This window comes from Artibeus jamaicensis, unplaced genomic scaffold (assembly GCF_021234435.1).
Source record: "Artibeus jamaicensis isolate MK-2021 breed Jamaican fruit bat unplaced genomic scaffold, CSHL_Jam_final contig_793, whole genome shotgun sequence".
Taxonomy (NCBI): Eukaryota; Metazoa; Chordata; class Mammalia; order Chiroptera; family Phyllostomidae; genus Artibeus; species Artibeus jamaicensis.
The window spans coordinates 9,799,223-9,822,809 of NW_026521975.1; the positions used below are offsets into that span (position 1 = coordinate 9,799,223).

Consider the following 23,587-nt stretch of genomic DNA (forward strand, 5'->3'; position numbering starts at 1 on the left):
GTGAAATCATATGTACGGTGTATACCTTTCTCTGACTTAACTTCACTTAGCATACTACCCTCCAGGTCTGTCCATCCTGTTTCAAATGGTAAGAACTTCACTTAGCATACTACCCTCTAGGTCTATCCATCTTGTTTCAAATGGTAAGAACTTCACTTAGCATACTACCCTCTAGGTCTATCCATCTTGTTTCAAATGGTAAGATTTCATTTTTATGGCTGAGTAATACCACATTGTATATATGTACCACATCTTTATCCAGTTGTCTATTGACTGGGTGGTTTTCCGTATCTTGACTAATGTAAATTATGCTCCAGTGAAGTTGTAGAGCACAGGTGGCAAACAGCAAGGCCCGCAGGCTGAATCCGGCCCTCCACCTTGTTTTATCTGGCCCATGACCTTGTTTCTACCTGACAGCAGCACCGAGCTCCTTGCCCCTAGTTAAGGAGTAGCTATATTTCTATAGTCCTAAAATTACATTCAGCCCTTTGAGGGCAACTATGAGGCTGATGTGGCCCCCAGTGAAAATGAGTTTGACACCCTGTCACAGAGTGTGCACATGAGTATATCTTGTCAATTTAGTGTTTTGGATTTCTTCAGATAAATACCCAGGCATGGAATTGCTGGGTCATAGTATAGTTCTTTTAATTCTTTGAGGAACCTACTTATTCTTTCCATAGTGGCTACACCAATCTGCATTCCCACTAATGGTGCCTGAGATTTTCCCACATCCTCACCAACCCTTGTTGTTTGCTATTTATCGATGATAGCCATTCTGACAGGTGTGAGGTGTAATATTGTGGTTTTAATTTGCATTTCTCTGATGATTAGTAATGTTGAAAATCTTTTCATATGTCTGTTGGCCCTCTGTATGTCCCCTTTGGAGAATTCCTTTGCCCTTTTTTTTAATTGGTTTGTTTTTTGGTTTCAAGTTTTGTAAGTTCTTTATAAATCTTGGATATTAACCCCTCATCAGATTTATCATTGGCAGATACGTTCTCCTGTTCAGTGAATTGTTTTTTCATTTTGTTGATAATAGTATACTTTGGTAATGTAAAAACTTTTTAGTTTGACATACACACATTTTTTTTTCTTTTGTTTCCCTTGCAAGAAGATACATCAGAAAGAATATTGCTAAGAGAAATGTTAAGAGTTTACTGCTTATATTTTCTTCCTGATTTGGGGGTTTCAGGACTTACATTTAAGTCTTTAATCCATTTGGAGTTTATTCTTGCATATGGTGTAAGAATGTGATCTGGTTTCTTTCTTTTTGTATCTATCTGTTCAATTTTCCTAACACCATTTATTAAAACAGTCTGTCTTTACCGCATTGTATGTTTTTGCCTCCTTTGTTATATGTTAATTGACCATATAGCCATGGATATATTTCTGGGCTCTTTATTCTGTTTCATTGATTTGTCTGTTTTTAATGTCAGTACCATGCTGTTTTTGATTACTGTTTTGGGGGGTGTGGGGGGAGGGAGTTAATCCTCACCAGAGGACATACTTATTGATTTTAGAGAAAGTAGAAGGAAGAAAGAGAAAGAGAGGTAGAAACATCAGATAGTTGCCTCTCATATACACCCTGACTGGTGATGCAAGCCACAACCTAGGCATGTGCCCTGATGGGGAATCAAACCCATGAACTTTTGGTTTTCAGGACGACACTGCAACCTACTGAGCCACATTGGCCAGAGTTGATTACTATAGTTTTGTGCTATAATTTTATATCAGGTAGGATGATACTTCCCAACTTCGTTCTTCTTTCTCAAGATCACTGTGGCTGTTCAGAGTCTTCTGTGATTTTATATAAATTCCAGGATTATTCTTATTCTGACAAAAATGCTATTGGCATTTATTTTGATAGGAGTTGAATCTGCAGATTGTTGTGGATGGCATGGACAGTTTAACAATATTAATACTGACTATACATGAACACAATATATGCATCCATTGATTTGTATCTTCCTCAGTATCTTTCTTCAGTGTCTTATAACTTCAAATACAGGTTTTTTACATTCTTGGTTACGTTTATTTATGAGATTGTAAATGGGATTTTTAAAAATTTCCATTTCTGATATTTCCTTATTGTTGTATAAAATGCAACCAATTTCTGATTATTATATTGTACCCTGCTACTTTGCTGAATTTGTTTATCAGTTCTAGCAATATTTTGGTGGAATTTTTAGATTTCTCTATACATAATATCATGTCATCCTCAAATAATGACAGTTTTACTTCCTTCTTTCCAATTTGGATGCCTTTTGTTTCTTTTCCTTGTCTCATTTTTGCAGCTAAGACTTCAGATACTAAGTTGAATAAAAGTGGTGAAAGTGAACAACCCTGCCTTGTTCCTAATCTTGTTCCTTATCTTAGGGAAAGCTTTTCTCCTTAAAGCTCCTGATCTTGCTTTAGCTTTTCCCCACTGATTACATTAGCTATTGGTTTGTCATATATGGGCTTTATTATGTTTAGGTATGTTCCTTCTGTATCCACTAAGAGTTTTTATTACAGATGGATATTAAGATTTTATCAAATGCCTGGTGCTTTTACTGCATCTGTTTATATATTTTTATCCTTTATTTAGCTTATGTGGTATATCACATTAAATGATTTGCAAATATTGAACCAACCTTGCACTCCAGAAATAAAGTCCACTTGATCATGGTGTATGATATTTTTTTAATATATTTTATTGGTTATGTACATACAATTTTCCCAATTGCCCCCTTTGTCCCCCCTCCAGCCTGTACCCTCCAACCCTCCAGCATTCTACCCGCCTCGTAGTTCATGTTCATGGGTTATACATATAAGTTCTTTGACTTCTCTGTTTCCTGTACCATTCTTAACCTCCCCCTATTTTATGCCTACCAATTATGCTTCTTATTTCCTGTACCTTCCCTCATTCTTCCCCTCCCCACTGAAAACTCTCCATGCAATGTCCATTTCTCTGATTCTGTTCCTGTTGTAAGTTGCTTAGTGTTTGTTTTCATTGTTTTGCTTTCATTTTTTTAGGTTCATTTAGTGATAGTTGTGAGTTTGTTATAATTTTATTGTTCCTATTTTTATCTTCCTTTTCTTAGATACAAGTCTCTTTAACATTTCGTATAGGGGCTTGGTGATGATGAACTTTAGCTTGACCTTATCTGGGAAGCACTTTATCTGCCCTGACCTATAAATGATAGCTTTGCTGGATAGAGTATTCTTGGGTGTAGGTCCTTGCCTTTTATGACTTCAAATACTCTTTTTCAAACCCTTCTTGCCTGCAAGGTTTCTTTTGAGAAATCAGTTGATAGCCTTATGGGCACTCCTTTTTAGGTAACTGTCTCCTTTTCTCTTGCTACTTTTAAGATTCTCTTTTTGTCTTTAATCTTGGGTAACTTAATGATGATGTGCCTTGGTGTGTTCCACTTTGGGTCCAACTTCTTTGGGACTCTCTGAGTTTCTTGGACTTCTGGAAGTCTATTTCCTTCACCAGATTGGGGAAGTTTTCCTTCATTATTTGTTCAAAGAAGTTCTCAGTTTCTTGCTGCTGTTCTTCTGGCACCCCTTTGATTCACATATTGGAACATTTAAAGTTGATCCAGAGGTTCCTAAGCCTCTCTTCATTTTTTTTAATTCTTGTATCTTCATTGTGTTCTAATTGGATGTTTATTTCTTCCTTTTGTTCCAAATCATGGATTTGAGTCCTGATTTCCCTCCTCTCACTTTTGGTTCCCTGAGTATATTGCTTTATTTCACTTTGGGTAGGCTTCATTTATTCTTTCATTTTGTGACCTAGCTCAATTGGTTCTGTGACCATCTTGATTACCAGTGTTTTGAATTCCACATCAGATAGATTGGCGTCTCCTCATCGCTTAGCTCTTTCTTTGGAGTTTTGCTCTGTTCTTTCATTTGGGCCATATTTCTTTGTCTCAGTGCATCTGTTAATGTTGTAAGGGCAATCCTCTTTGCTGAGTTGTGGAGCCGTCTGTCAGGGAGAGGTCAGCAAGGGAACAATGCAGCTTGCTGGGCTCTAGCCCCACTTTCCAACAAACTCTCATGTGAGACTGGGACTTTCTCCCACCATGGCAACCACCATAGTCCACAGTCAGCACTGAGCCTTAGTTTCCCATTCAGCCAGTCCTGCCTGCATAGTCTGTCACCTTGCTCCAGGTTCTCTCCATCTGCCCATCTACCTCCTACCAGTCTGGTTGGTTTGGTTGGCTGTTTCTTCAATTCCTTGGTTGCTAGATTTCCATGCACTAGTTTGATTTTCTGGCACTTCTGGTTGTTTTTTGTTTTTAGATTGGTTGTTATCCTCCTCTTGGTTGTGTGAGGAAGTGAAGGGTTTCTGCCTACGCCTCCATCTTGGCCGGAACTCTGATTTTTTTTTAATGTATTGCTGAATTAAGTTTGCTAATACTTTGGAGGATTTTTGCATCTGTGTTCATCAGTGATGTTGGCCTATAATTTTCTTGTTTTGTAATATCTTTGTCTGGTTTGGAATTAGGGTAATGCTTGCCTTGTAAAATGAGCTTTGGAAGTCTTCCCTCTTCTTAAATTTTTTTGGAGTACCTGAGAGGAAGAGGTGTTACTTCTTCTTTGAATGTTTGGTAAAATTCACCTGTGAGCCATCTGGTACAGTACTTTAGTAGGAAGTCCTTTGATTGCTGATTTGGTTTTGTTGGTAGTAATTGGTCTGTTCAGGTTTTCTGTTTCTTCTTGATTCAGTCTTGGAAGATTGTATGTTTTTAAGAATTTGTCCTTTTCTGAGGGACTTCCGCCAAGATGGAGGTGTAGATGGAAACACTGTGCCGTCTCGCACAACCAACTTTAAAAACAATAAAGTTATAGCAACAAAAATGCAGCCAAACCATAGAAAATTAAACTATATGGAAGTCCAACAACAACAAACCCTTCAGCCAGACCAGTAAGAGGGGCAGAGCCAGCAGCAGAGCGGGGTTGAGCAGGAAAGATCCACCAGAATGACCCAGGCGCGTGACCCAGGCACGCAGGCAGCCGTGGGTGGATCCCAGGTGTGGAGTAACAGCAGGCGAACCCACTCAGGGCTGACCGTGGTCACACATTTGCATGCAGATATCCAGCGAAGAGCAAGCAGTGAAACTGAGACTGCACAGGCCCCAGCGGCAGGAAGCAGCAGAGGGGACCACCATTGTCCCTCTCTGACCCCGCCCCCACATACAGTATCACAAACCAGCGACCTGGGCGGCCCCGCCCTGGTGAACACCTAAGGCTTCGCTCCTCATACCTAACAGGCACCAACAGAGCAAAACATTATGGCTCAAGAAGAATAGCTCAAAGCCCCAGAGCCAATAACTCTAAGTGACCAAGAGATAGCAAAACTTTCAGATGCACAGTTCAAAACACTGGTGATTAGGATGCTCACAGAACTGGTTGATTTTAGTCACAAATTACAGGAACATATGAAGGCTAAACTAATTGAAATGAAGGGAAACGCACAGGAAACCAATAGTAATGGAAAGGAAACTGGGACTCAAATCAAGGGAGTGGACCAGGAGGAGGGAAAAAAAATGACCAAACAGAAAATATGAAGAAACAAGAATTCAAAAAAATGAGGAGAGGCTTAGGAACCTCCAGGACATCTTTAAATGTTCCAACTTCTGAACTATAGGGATACCGGAAGGGGAAGAGGAACAGCCACGAGTGGAAAACTTATTTGAACAAATAATAAAGGAGAATTTCCCCAGTCTGGCAAAGGAGATAGACTTCCAGGAAATCCAGGAAGCTCAGGGAGTCCCAAAGAAGTTGGACCCAAGAAGGAACACACCAAGGCACATCATCATTACATTAGCCAAGATTAAAATGGAGAGAATCCCAGAAGCAGCAAGAGATAAGGGGACAGTCACCTACAAAGGAGTTCCCATCAGACTGTCAGCTGATTTCTGAAAAGAGACCTTACAGGCAAGAAGGGGCTGGAAAGAAGTATTCCAAGGCATGAAATCCAAAGACCTACGACCAAGATTGCTCTATCCAGCAAAGCTTTCATTTAGAATGGAAGGGCAGATAAAGTGCTTCTCAGATAAGATCAAATTCAAGGTGTTCATCATTGCCAAGCCCTTATTATATGAAATGTTAAAGGGACTTATCTAAGAAAAAGAAGATAAAAAAGATGAACAGTGAAAGGACAGCAAACTCACAGTTATTAAGAACCACACCTAAAACAAAAGCAAACTAAGAGGACAGCTAGATCAGGAGCAGAACCATAGAAATGAAGATCACATGGAGGGTTAGCAACAGGGGAGTGGGAGGAGGAGAATGGAGGAGAAGGTACAGAAAATAAGTAGCATAGACGATTGGTAGAAAATAGGGGGAGGGCAAGGATAGTAGGAGAAATACAGAATCTAAAGAACTTGAGACACGTGGTCATAAACTAAAGAGAGGAATGGTGGGGGAGGGGGTGTGCAGGGTGGAAGGAAATGAAGGGGGAGAAATAGAACAACTGTAATGGCATAATCAATAAAATATATTTAAAAATAAAAAAAGAATTTACCTTTTCTTTCAGGTTGTTCAATTTATTGGCATATAATTGTAGAATTTTATAAGGGTTTTTTAAATCCTCATGTGAGGATGTGTTTATTGATTTTGGAGAGATGTGAGAGAGAAACATTAATCAGTTGCCTTCCATATGTGCCCCATCCAGGGACTGAACCTGCAATGTTTTGATGTACATGACTTCACTCTTAACTAACTGAGCCATTTATTTAATGCAGAATTTTATGGTTTTATTAACACAAATACAGTGTGTACACAATCTATCTGTTCATTTTCTTCAGTGTACTGCCTGGTATTGGAATTGTTGACTCTGATGGCCAGCTGGTCTGCTCTTCCTACAGTAGCTTTTTGGTTCTTTGAGGAGACAGTGTGAGCAGTCTCAGCACAGTAAGATTTGTTGTACATCAGCAGCACTTCAAGCTCCTTGATGTTGTGGACCAAGAACTTCCAAAAGCCATGGGGGCAGGGCAGCATGTGCTTTGTTTTCTTGTTGCTCCTGTAACCACTGTTGGGCATCATGATCCGACCCTTTAATCTTCTGTTTATCCTGTTGTCAGTGCCTCTGGGTTTCCACCAATTCTGCTTAATTTTGACATATCAATGTGACTAGTGCCAGATGGACTTCTTGGTCCTATTTTTGACAATCTTGAGTTTTATGAGGGGTCTGAGGGTAGCCATGGTCCTAAATAAGAAATAGCTGCCCCCCTGTAGGCAGCACCAAGAAAAAGAGAAGAAGGTCTTTAATATTTTCTTATAATCCTTTTTTGTTTCTGTAGTATCAGTTGTTACTTCTCTTTTATTTCTGATTTTATTTATTTGGGTCCTCTCCTTGATGAGTCTTGTTAAAGATTTATCAATCTTGTTTATCTTTTCCAAGAACCAGCTCTTGGTTATATTGATCTTTTGTATTTTTTTAAGATTCTATTTTATTTATTTCTGCTCTGATCTTTACTATATTCTTCCTTCTACCCACTTAGGGTTTTGTTGTTCTTTTCCTAGTTCCTTTAGGCATAAGGTTAGGTTGTTCATTTGAGATTTTTCTTATTTTTTGAGGTAGTCCTGTTTTGATACGAATTTTTCTTTAGGATTGCTTTTGCTATGTCCTAAAGATTTGGGGCTATTTTGTTTTCATTTTCATTCATCTCAAGGTATCTTTTTACTTCTTCCTTGATCTTACTGTTACCCCATTCATCGTTTAGTAACAGGTTATTTAGCCTCCATGTGTTTGTTTTTCAGGTTTTGTTTCCTGTAATTGATATTTAGTTGCATACTATTGTGGTCAGAGAAGATGCTTAATATGATGTCAGCCTTTTTTAATTTAAGACTTGTATTATGGCTTAACATGTGGTTTATCCTGGAAAATACTTCATGTGACTTGAAAAGAAGGGATATTCTTCTGCGTTTGGGTGAAAAATGCTAAAAAATACCAATTAACTTCATCTGGTTTAATGTGTCATTTAATGCCACTGTTTCCTTGTTGATTTTGTCTGGAATATCCATCCAGTGATACCAACAGAGTGTTCAAGACCCCTATTATAACTGTATTAAGTCAGTCTCACCCTTTATGTCCATCAATATTTGCTTTATATATTAATAGGTGCTCCTGTATTGGGAGTAGTATAAATGTGCACAAGAGCTATATTCACCTGTTGGATTGATCACTTTATTATTATGTAATGTCCTTCTTTGTCTCTTACTATGGCCTTTGTTTTAAAGTCTATTTTGTCTAATATGAGCATTTCTACCCCAGCTTTTTTTTTTTCATTTTCATTTCCACGAAATATATTTTTTCATCCTCTTATGTGTCTTTGATCTCCTTTATGTGTCTTTCATCTCAAGTAGGTATCTTCAAGTGACTATTAATAGGTGTATAGTTATTACCATTTTATTATTTATATTTATGTTTCATTTTTTCTTCTTAAAGAAGTTTAACATTTCTTGTTATACTGGTTGGCTGGTAATGAACTCCTTTAGCTTTTTCTTGTCTGGGAAGCTCTTTATTTCCTCGAATTTTAAATGATAGCCTTGCTTTAGGTCCATGCTATTCATTTTCATCATTTTGAATATTTCATGCCAGTTTCTTCTGACATGAAAAGTTTCTTTTGAGAAATCAGCTGACATTGTTATGGGAGCTCCCTTGCAGTTAACTAACTGCTTTTCTCTTGCTGCTTTTAAGATCCTCTCTTTGTCTTTAACCTGTTAGTATTTTAATTATGATGTGGTTTGGTGTGTGTGTCTTTGGGTCCATCTTGTTTGGTACTCTCTGCACTTCTTGGACTTTTATGTCTTTTTTCCTTTCCCAGGTTAGGGGAGTTTTCAGACATTTCCTTAAATAGGTTCTTAATTTCTTGCTGTCTCTCTTCTTCTGATACTTCTCTGGTATGAATGTTGTTATGCTTTGTATTACCCTTAAAGGGCCCTTAAGTTATCCTCATTTTTTTTTCTTTTTGCTATTCTGATTGGGTGTTTTCTACTACCTTGTCTACCAAATTGCTGATTTGGTCCTCTGGGTCATCTAATTTGTTGATTCCTTCTGTTGTATTCTTTATTTCTGACTGCTTCTTTTTTTTATAGTTTGCCCTTTCTTATGCTTACCATAACTCTGTCAAAGTTCCCACTGAATTTATTTGTTCTTCCCCTAAGTTTTCTTCAGCATTCTTATAACCAGTATTTTGAACTCTGTATCTAGTGGAATGCTTCTTTCCATTTCACTTAGTATTTTTTTTTCTGAATGTTTCTCCTGTTCTTTTATTTGTCAAACTTTTTTTGTCTCATTATTTTGGCTGCCTTTCTGTGTTTGTTTGGGTTTTTTTTTTTTATGTATTAGATGGATAAATTACATCTCCCAGTCTTGGCAGGGTGACTTTATGTAGTAGGTGTCCTGTGAGGCCCAGAAGCAGTCTCCCTCATCACCTGAGCCAGTGCTTAGGAGTGTCCCTTTTGTGGGTTATGAGTACCCTCCTATCGTAGTTGAGCCTTGATTGCTGTTGGTGTGTTAGTGGATAGAATTAAACCTTAGGCTAGCTGGCTGTGGGGATTGGCCATGACCATAGTGTATAAGCTGCTATGCAGAGGCTGTCCCCATGGGGCAGGATTTGCCCCAGCAGGTTCAAGTGCCTGGTGGGACCTCCTTCCCAGTGTGCCACTTGTGGAGCTAATCGCGTGGTGCTGTGTTGTGTCCTGACACTAGCCAATATGTGTGTTTTTTCTGAGGCCTCTTAGGAGGGATTCAGTTGCAGGTTAATGTCAAATACTGCCCATGATTGGCCCAGGAATACCTGTTAGGAGCTGCAAAGTGATCCACAACTGGTAGATGCCTGTGCTGGGCCTGGATGCTCATGGGCAAGTGGTATTCACCAGGTTAAAACATATTCAGATTTGGCACAAGGTCACTCAGCAAAAATCTAAGGGTACACCAAGGCAAGCTGCCACCCACCTTTGACCTGCAGATTTTTGTGGTAGGTTGGGATCTCAGGTCATCAGGGTGAAACTAATAGAATTCACCAGGCTAATGAAGATTCAGATTTGGCTATGTGGTGAGAAAGCCAAACACAGGTACAATGGCAGGAGTCCCTTCAGCTCTCACCCAGAAGTCATACAACTCAATTTCTCCCTCTTTGTCTGTGGTACACTCCCCCTTCCCCCAAGCTACAATTCTTTCACCAGAGCCCAAGGCGAGTGGGTACAAGCAAATTTCTGTGCACTGGCCCTTTAAGAGGATGCCAGGATTCCCAGCACCTTTCCCTCTCATCTGGATAGATGGAATCTCCACCTGATTTTCATAGATAGGTATTATGTGGACTCCTCTTACTGGCACTGGTGTTCTGGGCTGGGGGACCCAGCATGGGGCTGAGACCCCTCACTCCTCAGGTGGAACCTGTGCAGCTAAGATATCCCTCCAGGTTCTCAACCACTCATGGGTGGTAGGTACCAGCCTGTTTTGTTTCTCTACCCCTCCTACCAGTCTCAACTGGTTTCTTTATATTCTTAGTTGTAGGACTTCTGTTTAGCTAGTCTTCAAATAGTTATCCAGGTTAATTGTTTTATGACTTAGTTGTAATTTTGATGTGGTCATATGAGACGGTGAGTTCAGTGTCCATCTGCTCTACCATCTTGACCAGAACCTCCACAAAAATGGCTTTTTCCTATCTTGATTTTATGTCCTCTGAGAAAACCAAGCAGTGATATGAAACAGCTACATGGAGGTGTTCCATCCAATAGCAATAGATGAGGTTCCAAATGACAACCAACATCCATCATATACACTTCCCAACCCACTATACTAGTATGTGAGAAGAGAGAGGAGGGGAAAAAACCTACAGTAAAATTAAAAGAAATTTATAAAAGAGCTAGTGATGGGGGAACTCCCTCTTCAGAACTCTCCCAAACGTCACAGATGAGAAATAAAAATGCCCAATGCGTGATTTGCTTGGGGATGAAAGATGACTGGTCCGTCAAAGGAGAAAGGTCCTGAATACTTTTTTCCTTGCATTTTTATTGAATTCAGCTCACACAGAGATACGTAGTATGCATGAAAAGCCCATCCACCAGTGCTCAAAATGCTACTGACATCATTTACAGATAATAGTTGAAGAAACACAGGGATTGTCTCTGGTCAGGGATGGCTTTTGCTTAAGTGTCTGTTTCATAGCAACAGGGCAGAGCAGGTCTCAAAAGAAATAATGTACATTCTTTCTCTGGCCTTACTGGCCCCCTGGAAGCCATCTGATCCAGTATAAGGTCTTTGGCATAGTTCCAGGCTGAGTCAGGCAAGGAGAGCAAAGCAGCCAAGAGACTAGGAGACTTTCACAGAAAGACTGAGGACTCAGGCTATGACAAGGCCAAGAAGTGAGGGTCTTTCTGCCCCTTCTTTGAAGACCCCTAAGTTTTTCCCTGATGGCCCATCACACCAGTGCCTGTCTTAGGTTGTTCCTCCTCCTATGAGGGATCTTACCAATCATTGGCCAGTCTGTCATCTGCCTGGGCCAAGCAATGGGTAGTGGGGGAGGCAGGAGCTGCACTCCTGCCAGGAGGAAATGTTCTGTCTTCTTAATGGCTCATGGGACAAAAGGCTATACAGTCCCTGAAACCAGGTGGGACAGCTCCCAACAAGATAGGAACCTTTAAGTTAAAAATAAACTTTCTCATTTATTGCCAGATGGTAAAAATTATCCAAGGAAAACTATTAAAAGGCTTCTGTCATATTAAAAATTTTTTTTTCCATTTCAGATTGCTTTTATATCTTATTTTGGCATTTTGAAAACTTATAAGACAAGTTGAAGTAAATTTGATTGCATTTATCAGTGTTTAAGGCACATTTTTCCTATATTATTGACCCAGCACAAGTATTACACAGTTATGTAAGGTTCATATTGGTATATGATGCATGGAAATTGTCTTTTAATTGATTAAATGAGGCATGAATTTTAAAGTAGCAATTGAGAAAATACTAATTCAGCCAATATTTCTTTATGGTACCTTTAGAAAATTATTAATTATATGCATATTGGGCAGATTGTATTTATATATGTATATTGAGCAAATTCTGTACAGATTACTCTCTTAGGGTTCTAACCACTTTTAATCAATTATAGGATAGGTTACATATTTAATATTTTTATGGTCAAGTAAATTTCTTATAATACAAAATTTTAATTTATTTCTCTTTTTCTTTTATCAGAATACAGTCGTTTTGAAGCAAAAATACATGATTTACGGGAGCAGATGATGAATAGTAGCATTAGTTCAGGCTCAGGTTCTCTTCGAACTAGCCAGAAGCGATCCCTGTATGTCAGGTAAATTTCTCTACTTCTAATTATGGCAAGTCTTAAGTATGCAATTACAGCAAGTATTAATATTTATGCATGATTTCTTTCAAGTTTCTCACTGAGTTTCACTGTAGAAAAATAAGTTGCAAAAAGAATTTGCAAACCAAGGGAATGTTTTTTTATGATTGATTTTCTCTGACAGTGTGTCTTTCTAGAGTTGGAATATTATTATAATTCAATTAATGAAAATTATATAATTCCTTGAATAATAGAGTAAGGAAATACAAAGTATAGACCAGAAAATTTTTAAGTTGGATCTTTTACTTAATTAGTATTGTAGCTTAATACAGCATATCATCTAACATTAATATTTACCTGTATTCTTTTTTTTAAGATTTTATTGATTTATTTTTAGAGACATAGAAAGGGAGAGAGAAATAGAGGGAGAGAAACATCAATGTGTGGTTGCCTCTCACACACCCCCTACTGGGGACCTGGCACACAACCCAGACATGTGCCCTGAGTGGGGATCAAACCAGCAACCCTTTGGTTCACATGCCAGCAGCCAGTTCACTGGGCCACCCCAGCCAAGGCTACCTGTATTCTTCCATAATAAAATATTCTCCATTTGTTTAACATTTAATTACCTTGACAGTTATTATTATAGCAAAGAGAGTATATATATGTAATGGCTTAAAATGCATATAGGCTCAGCAAAAAGTAAAGTTTGAGGAAATTTCTATATGCATTTTTGAAACACTTGGGAGAAGACAAACATGTTGTTTTTCTATAACATAAAAGATTAATGCAATAGCGTGAATCTAATAATATTACATAGATACCATTAGTATATAGGTTGAGTTTTTTTTTACTTGGCTAATAAAACAATACAATTATCCTATTTATTTGTATTTTGTATGCTTTTTTTAGTAGAGCTTTTATGTGTACTTTATTATACTATTATTTTAAATTTAGTTGATTACCATAAGTAATTTGAATTATTCTTCATAATAGTCTTTCATTCCTTTTGATTGTTTCAGGGAGCCTATTGCTAATATTTTATTCTTTTATATCACTTTTATGAGATGATAAACATTACATGAAGTAAACATTTATCTCATGTATGTTTCTGTATGTATAAATATATCTGTACACAAGCATGTACTCTATACATGTTCTGCAATACATAATAAATGGAAACTTTTCTCTTTCTTCTCTTGTTCTGTTTCTACTACCCTTTTTATTCCTTCTACCCTATTAATGATCTGGGAATCCTATATGTATCAAATTTTTCTCTCCTTCCACCAATTTTTGTAGTATTTATTAAACTGTTCTGGTCCAAAGTTGTTAAAAGCATTTTATGTATAGATATCCACAGAGTATGGAAAAATATAAATTTGTGTTTATACTCTCCTTTTTTCTTATCTATAATTTCTAAGTTTAGTTTAAGAGGCGTTACCTTTAATATCTGATTTATTAAAAACACATGACAGTCAAACATTAGGTTATATTTAGGTGTATTTAATGAGTCATCTTCTTATTTTATTCTTAATTCTTATGTTTTAGAAAATACTTCATAAGTTGTGTATTATCAAAAGACTTGTAGCCCTGGCTGGTGTGGCTTGGTGGGTTGACTGCTGGCCTGTGAACCAAAGGGTTACCAGTTGGATTCCCAGTCTAGGGAACACTTACAATGAAAAATAATGGTGACTTCCAAACTTTATTTACTAGAAACAGTCATCCTCCACTTTCCTAACAAATACCCTTGCCTTTACCTCCAAATTTTTATTGTTTTAGTTACATTTTATTTATTGTGCTGTCAATAGTTATCAAAACTTTTCTTCCTTTTTCCCATCTGCCCAGCAGCCCCCACCCCACTTCCCAAGCAGTCCCACACCATTGTTCACATCCATTTGTCATGCATATAAGTTCTTTGGCTCCTCCATTTCCTACACTGTACTTTGCAACCCCATGGCTATTCTGTAACTACCTATTTATACTTCTTAATCCCCTCACCTGTTTAGCCATTTTCACACACCCCTCCCATCTAGTTACCATAAAAAAAAAAACTCCATATTCATGATTCTGTCTCTTGTTTCTCTTGTTTGTTTGGTTTGTTTTATGGATTCAGTTGTTGACAGATATGTACATACTGTTATTTTATTGTTCATAGTTTGGATCTTCTTTTTATTAAATAAATCCCTTTAACGATATAATAATAGTTTGGTGATGAACTCCTTTAGTTTTTTTCTTACCTGCAACGCTCTTTATCTGCCCTTTGATTCTAAATGATAGTATTCCTGGGTAGAGTGATCTTGGCTGTAGGTCCCTGCTTTTTATGTCTTTGAATATTTCTTGTCAGTCCATTCCAGCCTGCAGAGTTTCTTTTGAGAAATCACCTGTCTTACAGGAATTCCCCTGTAGGTAACTAATGGCATTTTTCTTGCTGCTTTTAAGAATCTCTATGTATCTTTAAACTATGGCATTTGCATCCATCTTGTTTGGGACTCTCTGAGCTTCCTGGATTTGCATGTCTGTTTTCTTCACCAATTTAGGGAAGTTTTCTTTCATTATTATTTAATTAGATTTCCAATTTCTTGCTTTTTCTTCTTCTGGCAACCCTATGATGTGAATGTTGATGCACTTGAAGTTGTCCCAGAGGCTCTGTACACTATCCATGTTTTCTTGGGTTCTTTTTCCTTCTTGTTGTTTTCATTGGATTTTTAGTTGTTTGATTTTGCTTGCTTTGCTTTGCTTTCTTACATTCCAAATCACTGATTTGATTCTTAACTTCATTCACTCTACTTTTCCTACAAATTTTTCATTATTTTCCTTAGTGTATCCTTTGTTTCTGACTGAATCTGTTTTATGCTCTTGAGGTCCTTACTAAGTTCCTTGAGCATCCTTACAACCAGTACTTTGAACTCTGCATCTGATAGTTTGCTTATCTCTATTTTGTTTCATTCTTTTTTGGAACCTTTGATCCTTTCTTTCATTTGGGCCAAGTTTCTTTGTCTCCTAGTCTTGGCAGCCTCCCTGTGTTTGTTTCTATGTATTAGGGAGAGCTGCTTTGACTACCTGTCTTGGTAGCACGACCTGATGTAGTAGGTGTCCTGTAGGGTCCAATGGCACAGCCTCCCCTATTACCCAAGCTGGGTAATAGAGGTATGCCCTTTTTGTGGGTTGAGCACATCCTCCTTTTATAATTGAGCCTTGATTGCTGTTGGCAAGTCAGTGGGAGGGATTTACCCAGGCCAGTCATTTGCAAGGAGTGGCTGTGACCACTGGCTACCAACCTCCTCCACCCTCTGTCAAGGACCAGCTGTGCAGGGCCAGGGTGGTGGTGTTTTGATATGTTCTCTCACTGTCCACTAGGTATACTGGCTCTGGGTTTTCTCAGGTGGTACAGGCCAAGGTCAGCCCCCACCTATGTTTTACCCAGGCCCATCCTGCCTGAGCTAAAATGCAATCTGAGATGGCTGCTACTTATGCTGGGCATGGAGATTTCCTGGGCGAAACCAAGCAGTGAATATAGGCTGATTGCTCCTAGTGCCAGGCTTGGGTCCACTTAGCAAGAGGCACAGGGGCTGGGTCTCACTGAGGCCAGCTTGTTTTAAAGAAATTAGGAGTTGTGAAGCATGAGCTAAGATGACCAGCCATTCATATGGAAAAGCAGCTTGAGTGGGCCAGAGTCTCTGGGAATCCCTAGAGTGGGGCAAACAGTGTTAGCCAGGTTGATGGTGTCTCAGGTATGGTACCAGCCTGCCAGCTCTGTGGCTCTGTGAGGGGTTAGCACAGAAAAGGGCCATTGATCTCTGCCTGCCTTTCTGTCTAGGAGAACACTGTCCCCCAACTCCTCCCTAGATTCCAAACAGTTCAGTCTCTCCCTTTATACCACTGGTGCCTTTCAAGCTGCTACGCCAATGCTGGAGAACAGAGGGAGTAAGTCTGAGTGAGTTCATGTGTGGGTTGGTTCTTTAAAAGGTACTGCTTGGAGCTCAAGAAGTTTCTTACACCAACTCAATCCCCACTGAGTTTTGCCACCAGAAATTGTGGGGACTTATCTTCCTATCATTGGAACCCTGGACTGGGGGTTCTAGTGTGGGGCTGGGACTTCTCTTCCCCAAGATATTACTCTGAAATTATGTGAGACCAGCCTGTTCTGTGTTTCTGCTATTCCTACCAGTCTCAGTGGATGTGGTTTCTTTAATTCCAGATTTCCATTCAACTCAATTTCTGACAGTTCTGAGTGATGGTTGTTTCATAGTTCAGTTGTAATTTTGATGTGGTTGTGCAAGGAGGCCAGATGTGTTTACCTATACCACCATCTTGACCAGAAGTTTATTTCCAAATTTTTAAATAAAGTGCATATCCTGCTGTTTCTAATTTACCAACTTTGGGTAGCAAAGACTTACTGCCTTGGTAAATGAGAACTTCCTCTCTCATACCAAACCACTCTTTCTGCCTCTTTTCCTATTACTCGAACATAATCATGTCACTGTTAATAAAGTTAATAGCATTTAAAGCTATATTACTATGTAATAATCTGTCATTACATAGTCAAGCAGTATATTATAATCACACTTCTGAAAACCTTCATTTTTTCTGAACTTAATAATTTTCTCACTTTTAACTCTTAATATTCCCTCAACTTAATACTATTTTCCTTTGTCTTCCAGTAACATCTTCAGAGTTTTTCACATTAATCATACGGCACACATATGGTCTTATCAGTTCAGTTTTTTCCATCTCTCTGTTCCAATTTGGACTAATTGCTCTATAGACTTGCTGTATAACTTTCACATGGGACTTTCCTTTGCTGTGGTCCTGTTCCCTGTAGCTCTATACTATGTCAGTCTCTTTCCACATTTTCTGCTTTCTTGATTTACTTTTATTTGCCAGAGTACATCCTCTCGTAAATCCCTGAGGAAAAGGTGTAGGAGGTACTTTTTGTGTCTCAACGTGTCTGAAATGTCTTATTTTGCCTTCTCCTTGATAGAGAATTTGGGGAATGTGGGAGGTTATGATACCCTATTTTATTTTCCAGAAACCCATTCTTGTTACTTGATGGTTTCTTTTGTCATCTTTTATTTTGTGGACATTATATGTTCTCATGTTTCTCTAATGTTTTCATCTGCTTCTTGAATTCTCTGCTTTCTCTGTATTCTCTTTTTCTAGTTTGCTTGTTTTCTCTTTTATTTCCTTAATTTTTTTTAATGTGAGGGTCTTTTTAAATTTTTAGTGCTCCTTCTTTTCTATTCTTATGATCTTATTGAAAGACAATTGACTTTTTCATTGCCCTATCTTCCCCATGTTATTCTTTTCTTCAGGGTCATTTAAATATCTCTAGAGATGAATTTTTAATCTCTTGCCTGGAATATAAACCAAGTTGCTAGATTTCAGTTTTCAGTGTCCATATTTCTTACTAATCCTTCTATTTCAGCCCAGCACCTTCTACCTTCCTACCACATTCCCGAAAATCAGTTTCCCTAGGAACTAAACCTCTGGTCTTTTATGAGACTGGGAACAAGAAAAGGGAGGGTATAAGTGCTATATACAATGTTTCCACCAGTTCTTTTGTTTGCACTATTGTAACTTATCTCTGCCTACGAGATACTTTATACTTCTAATTCATAAACATTTCTAGGGTCTTGTGAATAGATCTTATTTCAGTATCGCTCTCTTCAGACATTCCATTCACTCTGCTAGGTTTAGTTACCATCATCCCAAAACTTTTTAAACATTCTATTCTCCTATTGTCATTTCTCTTTTGTATTTGTCTCTTTTCTCTTTGTCACTTTTGTGAGGAAATAGATACATGTAGCCAGTCTGCTGTAGTTAACCAGAAGTCTTATGGTTCTTTTTATTAAGTGTATTTTTGAGTTCAAAAGCAAAAAATAAAAAATCAAGGTACAAAAACAACATACAATATACCATTTATAAAGCTTTGAAACAAGTAAAACCATACATAATTATGTAGTCATTCACATATATGAGATAAAACCAAGTGAACAGAAAAAGGATAAGGGCCAAGGAACTAATAAACATTGTATTCAAAATGGTGGTTACCTTCTAATAATGCCTTACTCCTAATTAATGGGAATCAGGATCAAGAGGGAAAAATACATTAGTAAACATGAGTTATTGATAAAGGTTTTGTGTATAATCTTTTGTTGGGTAGTAGATTAACAGGTATTTGTTATACTGTCATAATCAGTAACTCTCATAGGTAGTCCATGGGTTCCAGTTTCTAAATCAAATATGTTAAGACAAAGCTTAAGTGCAAATTTGGGAGTGGAGGTTGAGGATGATTTCCTTCCTCCATTGCTCATTAATAATATATTACTTTTGTAATGCAAAAGGTTAATTTATGATGATAAATCTGTTTCAGTGTTGCCCTGGCTGGTGTGTCTCAGTTGGTTGGGCATCATCCTGAAAACCAAAAAGAAAGATTACTGGTTCAGTTCCCAGTCAGGGCACATGCCTGGGTTGCAGGTTTGGTCTTAGTCAAGGTACATATGGAAGGCAGCGGATCTGTTTTTCTCTTCCCCTCTTTCTCTCTTCCTCCCCTGTCTTAAAAGGAAAAAAAAAGTTTCAATGTAGTATTTCTTTTCCCTTTTCTGCATGTCCTTTGGCATCTGTTCTACCTCATAATGTTCTTTATTTCTGTTTTATATTATATTTGTGTCCTCATCATTTTTGTCATTATCTTTGCTGTAGATACTTCATTACCTCTTTAAAAAATATTTAATAATTGAGTGACTGTCACTATCCTTTGTATTATTTGAAGTTAGCCATATATTTTTAGTAGAAAAACAGAGTTCAGAAGTTACTGGTTGAAATAATGACTTAGCATTTATAGCATTTGTAGTCTTTATTTTTCAGCTATAGAATTTCTTTGTTTTTAGATAAAACCCAATGTATTACAGTATATCTGCATGAATATATGTTTAAACCTTCCTACCTACTTCCCTGAAAAGACTTGAAAGACCACAGTTGAAAATGCATTATAACCATTATAACCTGTTAATTAATTTAGCCATCAAATAATTATACTGTTTTCATTTTTACCACAAGAAATAGATTCTTAAAACTTGGGTAGCCTGGAAGGGAATATGATTTGTATACTAATTTCCAAATTTGCCAGATTAGAACAAAAGAATTAATTGTTTTATAAATGTAATTGTCAGAGTTCTTTTCTGAGAGAGCTGTGGATATAAGAATTTTATTAATTTTAAAATTGTACATTAATCAGTCCTGGCTGGTGTGGCTCAGTGGATTGAGTGCCAGCCTGCCAACCAAAGGGTTGCCGGTTCGATTTCCAGTTGGGGCACATGCCTGGGTTGCAGGCCAGGTCCCCCCAATAGTGGGCGTGCAAGAGACAACCATACATTGATGTTTCTCTCCCTCTCTTTCTCCCTCCTTTTGCGTCTCAAAATAAATTAAATCTTTTTAAAAATTGTACATTAATCAAGTAGTAGGATACAATATTCTTTTTATCAAATTTAAAAATATTCTTAACATTTTCGACTTCCGCCAAGATGGAGGATTAAGGTGGATGTGCCTGCCTCCTCTCACAACCAAGTTTAAGGACAACTAAATATTAGCATCAGAAAACACAACCAGAACACGGAAAACTGAACTTTTCGGAAGTCCGCAAACAACAAATTCTTCGGCCCGGCCGGTAAGGGGCGAAACCGGCGGCGGGTGAGGAGTTACAAAGGAGAACTTGATCGAACCGGGCGCGGGCGCGGAATCCAGTCGCGCGAATCCAGTCGCACGGGTTCCAAACCCAGGATTGGACCTAGTGAGCAGCCCACCGGGTGAGCGACTACGGAGGAGTCAGTGGGGAGGCGGTGGCAGCGAGTTGACTGTGGGTGCCCGGTTACGCGCGGGTGAGGGAGTGAGCGGGGGACCGGCGGCGCCATTTTCCCCGCTCTGACCACGCCCCCACATACAGCGTCACAACCCAGCGACCTGGGACTCCAAGGCGCCGCTTCTCTCACTTAAAGGGCCAGAACAGGGACCTCAAAGTCCCGGAGATAAATCTAAGTGACGAAGAAATAGCAAATCTCTCAGACGCACAGTTTAAAACACTGGTCGTCAGCTTCCTCACAGATCTGGTGGACTATAGCCACAAATTAGAGAAACATATGAAGGCTAAATTAAGGGAAATGAATGGAATTCCACAGGAAACCCATAGAGATGAAAAAAAACTGGGACTCAACTCAATGGAGTGAACCAGAAGGAAGAAAAAAATGATCAATCAGAAAGGAATGAAGAAATAAGAATTCAGAAAAATGAGGAGAAGCTTAGGAACTTCCAGGACATCTATAAACGCTCCAATATCCGAATTATAGGGGTACCAGAAGGGGGGAAAGACACAACCACCAGTGGAAAAACTATTTGAACAAATAATAAAAGAAAATTTCCCCAATCTGGCAAAGGAAACAGACTTCCAAGAAATCCAAGAAGCCCAGAGAGTACCAAAAAAGTTGGACTCAAGAAGGAACACACCAAGGCATATCATAATTACATTAGCCAAAATTAAAACGAAGGAGAGAATCCTGGAAGCAGCAAGAGCTAAGGGGACAATCACCTACAAAGGAGTCCCCATCAGGCTGTCAGCAGATTTCTCAAAAGAGACCTTACAGGCAAGAAGGGGCTGGAAAGAAATATTCCAAGTCATGAAAACTAAAGACCTACAACCAAGATTGCTTTACCCAGCAAAACTTTCATTTAGAACGGAAGGACAGATAAGGTGCTTCTCAGATAAGACCAAATTCAAGGAGTTCATCATCACCAAGCCCTTATTATATGAAATGTTAAAGGGACTTATCTAAGAAAAAGAAGTTAAAGAAACATGAACAGTGAAAGGACAACAAGCTCACAGTTATCAACAACCACACCTAAAACGAAAGCAAACTAAAAGGACAGCTAGATCAGGAGTGGAAACATAGAAATGAAGATCTCAAGTAGGGTTAGCAACAGGGGAGTGGGAGGAGAAGACGGGGAGAGAAGGTACAGAAAACAAGTAGCATAGACAGTAGATAGAAAATAGATGGGGGGGGGGCAAGAATAGTATGGGAAATACAGAACCTAAAGGACTTGAGACACATGGACATAAGCTAAAGGGGGGGTAATGGGGGGGTTGGGGGGGCAGGGTGGAGGGGAATGAAGGGGGGAATAGAACAACTGTAACAGCATAAACAATTCAAAAAATAAATAAATCTATTTAATAAAAAAAAATTCTTAACATTTTCAATTACTTTATTAAATTAATGCAGTATTTTTTCCAAAATATTTGACAGTTGTCAGAATCATCTGTGGTTACTTTTCATCATTGTTATTGACTCTGAAAACCCTATTAATTCTAGTTTTGTAAATAGAACAAATAACTGACAGAATAATTAACTCTGTTGATCTAGTCTTACAACTGAGTCAAATCATCAAGGAATTGTTTTCCCAAGTGTGTCCAATTAAAATGAAGAGAAAAGAGTATCTCTTAATATTTACTTTTGTTTATTAATCTAGAACAACTTCCTAGATTTGTCTTCATTTTAGAATTCAGTATAGGTTATCATTGGATAGTACTAAAGGCATTTTTTAATATTTCTTATACAATATTGAAAGAAATAGGTAATGTACCTAATAACAAATTATTAATATAAGTTAATTTTGCTAATTTTTTGTCTCATTGTTTTATATATAGTACAAAATTGAGTTTAGCATTATCTTGCCTACCATGGTATATTGTTTAATTATTTACAGAAACTATAAACATTTTCAGAATCTTGTGTTTATTTAATATTGATAACATCATTATAACAAGTAATCGTGGGTCTTTTCCTTTTCATCTAGAGCCCTTTTTGATTATGACAAGACTAAAGACAGTGGCCTTCCCAGTCAGGGATTGAACTTCAAATTTGGAGATATCCTCCACGTTATTAATGCTTCTGATGATGAATGGTGGCAAGCCAGGCAGGTGACACAAGATGGTGAGAGTGATGAAGTTGGGGTGATTCCAAGTAAACGCAGGTAAATATAAGTCCATTACAGTCTTATCACTTGAAAGGTTGGGCAACATAAACAAATAAATTATGTCCTTTTAAATTTCTTTTATTGAGGTGATGATTTTATTTCTAGTTTTCCATATTATGTTCTACAACTGTTTAATCTTATTTACTTTGTATTATAACCAGTAACATAACCAGAGAATATAATGCCCCCCCCAAAGAGAAATTTCTCTAAAGCTCCTACTAGTTGCTAAAAACAAAAGTATGTTTGAAGTCATGGTGCCATGCATCTATGCTAGTGGAGGGAGAAAGAATTAAAAGCCTCTGTTTTTCCATTACAGTGATAATGAAACCTAAATTATGATGGCTTTAGAGTATGTAAATTATACTTCTTTTAGACTTAAAAATTGAAAGCATTGTAAAAATAAATGCAAAATGTTTAGAAATATCTGGTGATATGCTTCACATTCTTTGCTTAATTTAGAAGTATTTGTGCACTCACTGTCTTTCCTCTGGGCTTTAACCATTCATTACAATGTTTCTTTAGTGCATACTTACCATCTAATGGCAAAAGTGGTTAAGCACTGATTGTTTTTCAAAAGGATTCCAGCTTACAGAACCCCCCTAAGGTGTATGAAATGCAGTTAAATGTCTCTGCTTTTATAAGAAAGGCATTAAATATCAATTCATAATTCCCCCAAAGTATCTTATTTATGAGATTTGATCTGTCCAAGTCTTTGCCTAAAAGTCTTTTTAAGTTTTAAGGTAGCCAGCAAAAAATATTAATGAGATAGTAATATCTATTACAGCTAGTTAATTCCCTTCAGGTCAGGCTCATGGTGTAATAAACTTGTATTTTTCTTATGAATGAGTGAGATTTGTACTTATTTTATTGATTCTCTCTATAACTGATAAGTATACCAAATCATATACCTATTTTAGACCTCTACATATGTATGTGGATATATTTTTAGAAGTTGAAGGGTAGGAATATTAAAGTTTTACAAAGATACGTAGTTGTAGTTTTAGAAGTTATGACTGTTGGTTAGCTTCACATGGTTAGCAAAATTCAACTATTTAGTTAGATCTTACATCTAACTAAACTAATTTATGGCAACTCCTGTTTTAGCAATGTTGCCCTCAGCATAACTTTTTACCTGGAATATAATGTAGTCTCCTTTAAATTCAAAAATTCTTACTCTTCGTTTTTTGAATCAGTAAGAAATCTCACATCTTAAATATCAAGGTTATAGTTCCTCAAATTGATTTATGCCTTGCAGTGTTTTA

At 37.8% G+C, this 23,587-nt stretch overlaps 2 protein-coding genes across 10 annotated transcripts in view; one reads left to right on the plus strand and one right to left on the minus strand.

The window, feature by feature from the left end:
* DLG1 (discs large MAGUK scaffold protein 1) overlaps positions 1 to 23,587 on the plus strand; it is a 306,240-nt gene that overhangs the window by 230,091 nt on the left and 52,562 nt on the right. For all 9 annotated transcript variants that reach the window (XM_037147391.2, XM_037147392.2, XM_037147393.2 and 6 more), the window contains 2 exons: positions 12,197 to 12,311; positions 22,146 to 22,322. In XM_037147391.2, the coding sequence (XP_037003286.1) occupies positions 12,197 to 12,311; positions 22,146 to 22,322 (292 nt within the window). The remainder of the gene's footprint in view (positions 1 to 12,196; positions 12,312 to 22,145; positions 22,323 to 23,587) is intronic.
* LOC119050861 (60S ribosomal protein L32-like) lies at positions 6,739 to 7,241 on the minus strand. The gene is given in 1 exon segment (XM_053672836.1): positions 6,739 to 7,241. A coding segment is annotated over 1 exon segment (456 nt). The 5' UTR covers positions 7,195 to 7,241.